This window comes from Lucilia cuprina, chromosome 4 (genome assembly GCF_022045245.1).
Source record: "Lucilia cuprina isolate Lc7/37 chromosome 4, ASM2204524v1, whole genome shotgun sequence".
NCBI classification, from domain to species: domain Eukaryota; kingdom Metazoa; phylum Arthropoda; class Insecta; order Diptera; family Calliphoridae; genus Lucilia; species Lucilia cuprina.
Genome location: NC_060952.1, coordinates 85,246,086 through 85,257,671, shown reverse-complemented (window position 1 = coordinate 85,257,671; position 11,586 = coordinate 85,246,086). Strand labels below are relative to the sequence as shown.

At 28.1% G+C, this 11,586-nt stretch overlaps 2 protein-coding genes across 2 annotated transcripts; both read right to left on the bottom strand.

The window, feature by feature from the left end:
- Window positions 1-742: 742 nt before the first annotated feature.
- LOC111680279 (ADP-ribosylation factor-like protein 6-interacting protein 1) lies at window positions 743-1,465 on the bottom strand. The gene is made up of 2 exons (XM_046947945.1): window positions 1,274-1,465; window positions 743-1,123 (listed from the first exon to the last, which is right to left on the bottom strand). The coding sequence occupies exons 1-2, from the start codon at window positions 1,289-1,291 to the stop codon at window positions 743-745; spliced, it is 399 nt and encodes a 132-aa protein (XP_046803901.1). The 5' UTR covers window positions 1,292-1,465.
- Window positions 1,466-4,987: 3,522 nt separating this feature from the next.
- LOC111680264 (inhibitor of growth protein 1) lies at window positions 4,988-7,667 on the bottom strand. The gene is made up of 4 exons (XM_023441898.2): window positions 6,982-7,667; window positions 6,508-6,855; window positions 5,840-6,444; window positions 4,988-5,237 (listed from the first exon to the last, which is right to left on the bottom strand). Exons 1-4 carry the CDS (start codon window positions 7,100-7,102, stop codon window positions 5,031-5,033), a joined length of 1,281 nt encoding a protein of 426 aa, XP_023297666.2. The 5' UTR covers window positions 7,103-7,667; the 3' UTR covers window positions 4,988-5,030.
- Between the last annotated feature and the right edge of the window lie 3,919 nt (window positions 7,668-11,586).

The following is an 11,586-nucleotide window of genomic DNA, read 5'->3' as shown; positions in this document are numbered from 1 at the left end:
GATAGATAGATAGATAGATAGATAGATAGATAGATAGATAGATAGATAGATAGATAGATAGATAGATAGATAGATAGATATATAGATAGATAGATAGATAAATAAATAAATAAATAAATAAATAAATAAATAGGTATTTGTAATTCCTTTAAGTACGCTGTCCTTAAATACTCTTATAACAAAGTAGAACACTATTCTACTCACATAATATCTATTACAATAAATTGACTCTGAAATCTAGGTTATCTTTCTCTATAACTCCCAATTTCAATACTCTACCTTAGGAACTTTATGGATTAACACTAAACATCTAAGGCTCATTATTATAACTTAGTAATAACTAAAGGTAGGATTTGGTAATGCCGATATTTTGATTCGGAAGGTAAGTAAGCATATAGATCTTAATATGCTTTATTGATATCAATTTACAAGAGTACATTTATAATATTTATAAAAGAGTTATCTGCATTATAAAATCCTACCTTTAGTTATTGTCAAGTTGTAATAAAGGGCCTTAAACTCGTGATGCAATTGCTCATACTTCAAACAAATGCTTATTAGTGAACTATGGACTGAAATTATAAAAATTGTTTCTAGAGACTTTTTTTATTAAAACTAACCAAGATTAGATTTAAACAAAATATTAGATATTCCCTAACTTAACTAATCTAATGCTACCCTCATCATCTACAAAAAAAATCTATCTTATGAATCATTTCCAAAAGAAAAGCAAATAAAAAAATCAACTCACCATTGTTGATTTCTTCTCCTTATTGGCAAACAAATACTCATACCAGCCCATTATCAATAGCTTGATATTACACAACTGATTGACAATATGTTCGAATTGAGCCTCCTGTTTGCCCGACCATTGATCTGCATTGAAAACAATACGCGATACGGTGGGATAAAGAAAATCAAATAAAACGCCCAAAAGACCGGCCAATGCCAGCAAAGTGATAATCGATAAATCCATGGCCCATAAAGCTAAGAAAAATACTGAGACACCGGCAAATATAATGGCTGGATAGAAATTCTTTTCCCACACCAAAACAGCATCGGCCAGTACAATAATATTGCGCCAAGGTTCCAAATCATGTTTCAATTTATTGAAAGCGCGTTTCTGTCGAAAGATTGTACAAAAAAAGTATTATTAATTTAGCACAAAAAGGGATGCGCACTCTTTATTTTGATGTTTTTAATGAAAAATTTTCAAGTGTCCTTTTTTCCTTCTAACAGAAAATTTACAATTTTATTCAAAAATTAAACTTACTTGATCCACTTGCGACATTTTGTTTGTTTTTAATTATTTCGTATATTTTTAATTGTTATTTATAGAGTTTTTTTAATTTGTTTAATATATTTTGCAAAAATTCTTGTTATTTTTCTCCAGAAAATCAATGCAAAACCGATGCACAATTATTTTTTGTGGCTGTTTTTCCAATTGTTCTTGTTTCTTCCTCTCTCTCTCTCTCTCTCATACACATAACTTTTTTATCTCCTTTTGAGTAATGTTTTGTTGTTATTTTTATTGAGCTTTTTTGTTGTTGCGTCGTATTATTATTATTCTATTATTAACAGGGTTGCTTTTAAAGCTGCCATCTAATTTACTGTAAAAGGTGAAACTTAAAATAGTGCTTTTATGGGAAGTACAGTAATGTCGGTTTTAATTTAGTATTGCTAGGAGGTGTTAATTTAAATTTTATTAAATTTATCAATAAATACATTATGAATTAGCATTATAAATGGTTTTTTTTATAAAATGAAATTCAGAAGGGTTATGTACCATACAAATTTGTAACTTCGCTTTGATTTTAAGTTTCATTGTGATTCCCTTCATCAAAAACACTAGAAAAACAGAAGAACAAAAAGTGGAATGGGGAATTGAAGATTCCCAAGGGGCTTTAGCTTGGAAGTTATATCGAAGCGATTGATTAACCAATAAATTGTGAGATATTCTAAAACCCAGTTAAAGAAATGACTAATTCTTCAAATACAATTTTGTAGACTTGAATCTTGCAATTTTTCTCAGTCCGTCGTGGATCATATTTTCCAGCCAATTTCTATATTCTTAGACAGTGCTCAATCGTCCCTAGTTCATCTGTATCTTCGCATACCCTGCAATGACCCACTTACAAATACCCTGAAACATCAATGCCCTATTATAGTTCATCTCAGAACCTTGGCCTATCCATTCCTCACATCAGGGTTTGATCATAATTTCACTATTCTAAAATTAATTATTGTTGCATTGACCTTGTACCCAACCAAATAATCTATCCATCAGCAGCTCCTACCGAAAACCTGAGCGCTTAAGCAGCAGGATCATTACCCTCCTTTCTTTTATCGAAACGGCAATTAGCAGATGTTGACGGTCTTACATCCAGGCCGACGACATCTGCTGATTGCAGTTCCTCAAGAGAAGATCCACCCAAGAGAACACCAACAGGACCATGGATCCTTTCGAATCTAGCTACATCCTGTCGGTGCCTCTTGAGAAGGTACTTCTCTTTCGCCGAGAACGACTCCGGGTCCCTCTGTTTCATTTTAGCCAGAAAAGCCAGAGATTTCCGAGTGCCGTTCTTTGCTCTATCAAGCTTTGTCTCGTGGAGAGGCACTAGGCGATTTCTCCACGGCTACCTGCCGAACAATTTGGCGTCATTTGCGCCGAGTGAACAACCTTCATCCGAAAGCTTACTTTGAGTCCATTTGGCCTCGCCAGCAGGAGGAGATGAGTTTACCAACCGATTTTGATCTATCTATATATCTATCTTTCTATCTACCTATCTATATATCTATCTTTCTATCTACCTATCTATCTGTCTATCTATCTATCTATCTATCTATCTATCTATCTATCTATCTATCTATCTATCTATCTATCTATCTATCTATCTATATATATCTATCTATCTATATATCTACCTACCTATCTATCTATCTATCTATCTATCTATCTATCTATCTATCTATCTATCTATCTATCTATCTATCTATCTATATATATCTATCTGTCTATCTATCTATCTATCTATCTATCTATCTATCTATCTATCTATCTATCTGTCAATCTAATTATCTACCTATATCAATATATTTATCTATGTATCCATCCATCTATTTATGTATCTATCTATCTATATATCTATCTATCTATCTATCTATCTATCTATCTATCTATCTATCTATACACCTATCTACCTACCTATATGTCAATCTAACTATTTACCTATCTATCTATATATTTATCTATGTATCTGTCTGTATATCAATATATTTATCTATGTATCCATCCATCTATTTATGTATCTATCTATCTATCTATCTATCTATCTATCTATCTATCTATCTATCTATCTATCTATCTATCTTTCTATCTATCTATCTATCTATCTATCTATCTATCTATCTATCTATCTATCTATCTATCTATCTATCTATTTATCTATCTATATATCTATCTACCTATATATCCATCTATCTTTCTATCTATTTATCTATCTATGTCTCGATCTATCTTTCTATCTATCTATCTATCTATCTATCTATCTATCTATCTATCCATTTATCTATATATATATATCCATCTATCTATCTATCTATCTATCTATCTATCTATCTATCTATCTATCTATCTATCTATCTATCTATCTATCTATATCTATCTATCTATCTTAAACCGAATTTAAATCTCCGAAATTTTCTGTAGTCCTTTAGTAATTAAAATAAATAAAAACTCCAATTAGTTTTAATTTTATTTGTATACACATACATATATATTAATTAAATTATTTTTAAAACTACATTATTTTTAATTCAATATTTTTTCCGAGTTTTTAAAAAAATACAAGAAAAATGTACAGTGTAAAGTGTTTTTTTTTGTGATTTTTTTATATTTTTCTTTTTTTTTTTTAATATAAACTTATATATTAATCCTCATTAATAACTAGAGTTTTATAAACTAAAAAAATAGGACATTAAAGAAAAGGATTTAAAAAAGACATTTAAATATAACAAAAACCAATCTTAAGAAATGTTCAATGAAAGCAAAAAAGAAAAACAAAAAGTTTAGAAAATTTAAAAATGTTTTAAACAAATTTAAATACGTAAAGAAGAATAAACTAAAAGGAAATTATGTTATAAAAGTTAAAGAAAAACTATTAAGGTTTTTTTTTAATTAAAAAACTGTTTAACAAAACAACCTATTCATTAATTATTATTACAATATTATATGTTATATGTGGTATTTATAAAATATTAAAAAAAAATATGATTAATAAACTTTTAAAGTATATTAAAAGAAAAATGATAATAATAAAAAGAAATTTTACAATTTAAAGAAAACATAAAGGACTCTTTACTTTATATTTTGATTAACAAATAATATTGTTTTTGCTAAAGGTTTTTTAAGCTATGATTCTTAAACGTTAAGTAAGCTTTTTTTAAGTTTTATTTGCTTTTGTTACTAAATTGTAGCTAAATTTTTAAATTTACATATTTTATATAAAACGAGTCCTTGTTAGAAAGAAAAGAGAAAAGAAAACAAACAAATTGTGTGCACTATTTAATAAAAATAACTGCTGGTCTTGAAATATTTAACATTTTTTTCTGTTATTTCTTTAAACAAATTCATTTTTATATAGCTAAGTAATAATCTATGTGTTTGTGTTTGTGGGTGTATGTGTGTATTGCCAAGTGTAATTGTAAATAAAAAAAATATATGATTACGAAACTAAATATTTAAATATTCCCTTGCCATAACAATACAAATATGAATGAAAAAATGATATGAAAAAAGAAAACTAAACAAAATTTGTTATTAAATATAATGAAAATCCTTTCTTTTTTTTAATGCCATAAAGCAAATGAACAACCAGTTTTCCTTAAGTATTTTTGTTTAAAGGAATATGTATTTTTAGTTTAAGGAAAATTTTAATCATAGCAGTTTTGTTGTTGTTGTTGTGGGTTATGTGTATTTGTGTTGGTGTGTGTTTGGTTAGAGAGATCTTAAGCTAACTTTTCCATCATATTTACGTCTTTTCTTCTTTTTCTTTATTATAACGTTCGAGTTCTTTAAGAAATTGAGCCTTCGGTTTCATAACATTCGGACGATCACCACGACAATTCGGACAATACCATTTACCTTTAGGTTTTAGAACCAATGATACACAAGAAAAATGGAACCATTCAATGGGACACAAATCATTATCGCAGAGAATCATTTCACCAAAAGATATCTGAAAAGAAAAAAATTTATTACAAATTAGAAGATTTCATAGTTAAGAAATTTCTTAAAAATTCTATCTTCCTTTCAATCAATCAATCAATCAATCAATCTATATATCTATCTATCTATCTATCTATCTATCTATCTATCTATCTATCTATCTATCTATCTATCTATCTATCTATCTATCTATCTATCTATCTATCTATCTATCTATCTATCTATCTATCTATCTATCTATCTATCTATTTATCTACCTATCTATCTATATATCTATCTATCTATCTATCTATCTATCTATCTATCTATCTATCTATCTATCTATCTATCTATCTATCTATCTATCTATCTATCTATCTATCTATCTATTTACTAACTATCTTTCTATCTTTCTATCTATCTATCTGTCTATCTATCTATCTATCTATCTATCTATCTATCTATCTATCTATCTATCTATCTATCTATCTATCTATCTATCTATCTATCTATCTATCTATTTATCTATCTATCTATCTATCTATCTATCTATCTATCTATCTATCTATCTATCTATCTATCTATCTATCTATCTATCTATCTATCTATCTATCTATCTATCCTAATACTCACCTGATTACAAACACAATAGGTCGGTTCATCGGGATCGATTGGATCCGGTGGCGGCGTATCTTCACGAGGTGTAGCCTGAGCCGTCGCCGACGACTGAGTGTTTGTACCACCACCACCTCCGGCAGCTCCACCCCCACCACGCGCCTTACGTTTCTTCTTTTTGCCCGAATTATTGTTGCCAGCATTTGAACCGGCCGCAGCACCACCATTCGCTCCCCCACCACCTCCATTACCCGAACTTGAGCCAGCACCAGCCATACTGCTTGAACCAGCAGAAGAACCCGCCTGATTTTGTGCCGAATTCTTTTTCTGAGCACCACCACCCATAGTCGAAGATTTTTGTGCAAGATTACGATCACCACCATTGCTACCGCCTCCTTCATTGGCAGAATTAGATTCATTGCCACCCAATTCCATGTTGCAGACCGTATCATTACGCCGCCTGGAACGTTTGCTATTACCACGTTGATTTTCTAAATTGCCTGGCAAATTACTATTGCCATTTGAATTACCACCTGCATTGCTATTCCCCGAACGTTCGGAATTTGGCGTAGAATTGCCACCACCACCGGCGGAATTTAAGGCAGAATTAGAGGCGCCATAACCTGTAAATGAAAAATAGGTCCAAATAAGTAAGTACTTCTTTTACATTTCTTTAGCCAACATACCATTGGTATTTCCTGCACTACCCTCTAGTGCCCTTGAGGGACTTTGTGTGCGTGTTTGTTTCTGCGAAGTAGGCGCACCACCGAACTCATCGATTTGCATTTGCATGTCTTCCTTATCCTCTTTTATATCGAGATTCTTTTGATCCGTATCCAGCTGGCGTGTCTTGTGATCTATCAATTCCTGTAATTGCGTTACAATCTGCATTTTCTCATCGCCCAATTCCTGAGCCTGTATCAAGCTCTGTTGCATGCGTGTTACCGAACGAGCTCGCCGACCCGAATTTGATTCTCCACAATTTTGCAAAGATCTCCAAAGGTCATAATAATGATCCACATCACGCAGGAGGTCTATGAAATAAGAAATCATTAAAAATAATTAATAACAACTATTAAAAATAACCTCAAAAATGGATATAAAACAATAATCAAATAATTCCATCCACCATTTTCTTTCTAACACTAGTGTTTACTTACTTCTGTATTGGACATCGATATCCCGTATACGTGATAGATGTCGTTGCACATCATCGGGCAGATTCTCCACTGAATCAATATAATTGTCCACATAGGTGGCCGAGTACAGGGCCTCATCCATTTTCTCCCACAATTCAGCCAGTCTTGTTTGCTTTAAGGCTTTTAAACTCAACTTTATTCAACTACAATAATTTGTTAATACAATAATTGCGCGTATTTTGCTGTTCATCTAACACCATTTGCCAAACAGTCGTCGCGTTTTCTATTACAGCTCCCTCCGCTTAAGCTTGTACAGCTTTTTTTCGTCTTTTTTTGGTGGAATTATATTTTGTAAATTTTTTTTGTTAGTGTTGTATAAACTCTTTAGTACACACAACTACTCTTTTTTTGTTGCTTTTGTTTTCGTTGGTCGTTCGTCTGTTTCCTTCTTCTTCTCTAGATGGGAAAGTAGTACGCAAACAAAAACACTGTACTTTTTCGCTATTTTATTTGTTTATAGAACTTGTTGCTTTTTAGCAAAAGTTTTGTAGGGTTTTATTATTATTGGTTAATTATATGTTTTAAAGTCGTAAATTTATTAAATATTTCATTTTTAATTGCTAAACGTTTGCTAAATTATCAAAATATTTACTTTATTGGGTAACGAGTTGTTTTCGCTTTGGTTCGAATACTTTCATTTTAATTCGTTTGTTGGTGGTTGCCATGTAAACGCTTTGGTTGTTGGTAGTGCCAGATTGTTTGAGAGTTGTATTGATATGGTATAATGATTTTTGCTGGGTTTAAACAATTACATGTAATTGCGTCGTTAAATTTGATATATTTGATATTATTGATTCAAATCAATCAAATATCATAATGATTTTGCCAATTTGTCTATTCTATTCTCAAATTTAAGATTGAAGTTTGTCATCATGAGCAAGAAAAAATAATATAAAAATATTTTAAAATTGAAATAAAAATTATCGAAAATTAAAAAAAATGCTTTATAAATTTAAAAATAAAACTAATATATTTTTTATTATTAATAAATACACAAAATTTTAAATTTTTTTAAAAACATTTATAATTAATTTATACTAAAATATTAAAAATTTTGAGAATCGGGTTGATCCAATTGTCGTGGGAACGTATTAGTTAGTTTGTTAGTTAGTGAGTAAGCCTGTTAGTTAGTTTGATAGTAAGTTAAGTAGTTAGTAAGTGAGTTATTTATTTAAATTTATTTTTCTTCAATTTTTTCTTCCGAGTATGGCAGCACTCCATTGCAGCTGTTTTTACTATGGGTTCAATAAATCGACTTTCGAATAATCGAACAATCGACTTTTTGTCGAAAGTCGAAAAAAGTTGAAAAGTCGGAAAGTCGAAAAAAGTCGGAAAAAGTCGAAAAATGTCGAAAAAAATTGGAAAAGTCGAAAATAGTCGGTAAAAGTCGAAAAGTCAAAAAAAGTCGAAAAGTCGGAAAGTCGGAAAAAGTTGAAAAAAGTCGGAAGTCGAAAGAAGTCGAAAATAGTCGGAAAAAGTCGAAAAAAAGTCGGAAAAAATCGAAAAATTCAATCAAATTCGTGCAGTGGGTATCCTTTAAGGATGTTAAAGACAAATTTTTGTAGTTTTATTTAATGGAAATGCTATTATGCTACTTTTACAATGAATTTTAAACTTGTACTGTGTATACCATACACTACTGTAGCGGTGCGTGAATTATATATTTTTGCTAATATTTTAATTTCCCTAATCGATTTAACGATGTACGTCCGTCCATGTATCTTTAAAGAAATTATTAACAAAATATTATTATAGGTCGTAATTTTTGATATAATTTGATGGAATTTGGCACAAACGTTACTTTTGGGTCCAGCATCATGTGGATTTTTACTTTAAATTATATTATAAATATATTCATTTTTACATGTAATGTATAAAATCATAATAAGATTCAATTACATTTGCATTTTTCTCAAAAAAGTGTTTTTGTAAAAAAATATTTTTAGGTTAAGTTAAGTTTTATTTTTTTCCATCCCTGCTTAATTTATCACACAACTTTTGTGCTTGCTCCATTTTATTGTTATATATTATATATAAAGTCCCACTTTTTTATCTCCCGGATACCGTTTTTATTTAAAATCTTTGAAAATTTTAAAATTAAGCGTATATGAGAACTTAGCCGACTTACAGTCGATTTTAAGCCGCCGTTGATATTTTTTAGTGTCAGCCGCCGCCGCCGTAAATATTTGTCGGCGCAGGGCTCTGGCACGTGCCATCGCTAAAATGCGTTTTTAAGCGGCATTAAACACTTTGAAAAAAACATTATTTCGCAAACGTTTGTCGTGACAAGTTGTATTGTGTTCCGTATAATATTCGCAGTTTCTTTCTTTAAAACCGAAATAACATTTAATTTTTGTGTCGTGCAACAAATTTGGCTTTTGTTCTAGTAAGAAAAAGTGTTTAATAATATAATTAATTAAAATACAACATTAAAAAGAACTCCCTTAAACCGGTACATTGAAGTAAAAAGTGTATCGTAAGAAAAGCAGACTGCAAAAGAACAAAAAAGAAAATTTGCAAAAAAAAGTTCTTATTGTAATTAAAAACAATAAAGTGCATTTAAAAAAGTTGTATTTATAATTTTTTTAAACTAAAACATTAAAAAACAAAAGTGTTTAAACATTTTTTTTGATTAAAAACTTATTGTGAAATTTGAATAAAACAAAAAAGCAGCAACAAAATGATGAGCTTCGAAGGAATTAACGATAGCCAAAAACCCTCTAGCAAGTAAGTGGGAGCACCTATATTTTAATTTTATTTCTGTGTTTAGATATTTTATAGTTTAATTTAGTTTTTTTAAGGATTTATTTTATTTTTTTTTTTAATTTTACATATTTTTAGTTAAATTTTTCTTAATCCCTTTTCAACTCCTCCATTTTTAATTGATCATCCTTAGTGTGGCTAAATTGGTGATATTTTACAAAAAAGCTTTTTTATTTAGCGAAATAGTTTGCCAATTTTTACTTTTAGTTAAAAGCTTTATTTGCAGCACTGATCTTTTAACTCTCTCAATGTCTTGAGATTTTTCCAAGGATTTTGTAATGTGATCAATGAGTTTTTAATGTTAAAAGGTTTATATTTGACTGTTCCAATTGGAATTTTAGATATTAAAACAAAAAAAAAATAAATAAATAAAAATAAATAAATAAAAAAATCATTAAGAATAAGTTATTAGTGTATTTTGCTAATTTTTGTATGAATATAGAAAAAAACCTTCTATAAATACAAAAAAATAAAATTTTTAATAAAAAAATTCAAAAAAATTCTGAAAAAAACATAAATCTATAAGTTTTCTATAAAGTATAAAAAATTTCTAAAATTTTCTATGAAGAATACAAAATTTTGAAAAATTTCTTATTAAGAATACAAAATTTTGAAAAGTTTTCTATTATGAATACAATATTTTGAAAAATTTTCTATTAAGAATACAAAATTTGTAAAGTTTTCTATTTAGAATCCAAATATCAAAAGTTTTCTATTAAAAATACAAAATTTCCAAAATTTTCTATTAGTTAGTTTGAAAGGAGGATGTACATATATATAAGGGGCTTCTATAGTGCCTGTTATGCGCTTCTTAACCAGTGCCTCAGGTGGGAATCGAACCCACCACCTCCAGTCTACCATACTAGAACACTAACCTACCGAAGGCCACACATATTTTCTATTAAAAATACCAAATTTTCTATTAAAAAATGCAAAATTTCAAAAATTTTTATTAAAATACAAAATTTTCTATCAAAAATACAAAATTTCAAAAATTTTCTATTAAAAATACAAAATTTATTATTAAAAATACAAAATTTTGAAAATTTTCTATTAAAAATACAAAATTTTGAAAATTTTCTATTAAAAATACAAAATTTTGAAAATTTTCTATTAAAAATACAAAATTTTGAAAATTTTCTATTAAAAATACAAAATTTTGAAAATTTTCTATTAAAAATACAAAATTTTGAAAATTTTCTATTAAAAATACAAAATTTTGAAAATTTTCTATTAAAAATACAAAATTTTGAAAATTTTCTATTAAAAATACAAAATTTTGAAAATTTTCTATTAAAAATACAAAATTTACGAAATTTCCAAAATTTTCTTTTAAAAATACAAAATTTCCAAAACTTTCTATTAAAAATACAAAATTTCCAAAACTTTCTATTAAAAATACAAAATTTCCAAAACTTTCTATTAAAAATACAAAATTTCCAAAATTTTCTATTTAAAATACAAAATTTCCAAAATTTACTATTAAAAATACAAAATTTCCAAAATTTACTATTAAAAATACAAAATTTCCAAAATTTACTATTAAAAATACAAAATTTCCTAAATTTACTATTAAAAATACAAAATTTCCAAAATTTACTATTAAAAATACAAAATTTCCAAAACTTTCTATTAAAAATACAAAATTTCCAAAATTTTCTATTTAAAATACAAAATTTCCAAAATTTACTATTGAAAATACAAAATTTCCAAAATTTACTATTAAAAATACAAAATTTCCTAAATTTACTATTAAAAATACAAAATTTCCAAAATTTACTATTAAAAATACAAAATTTCCAA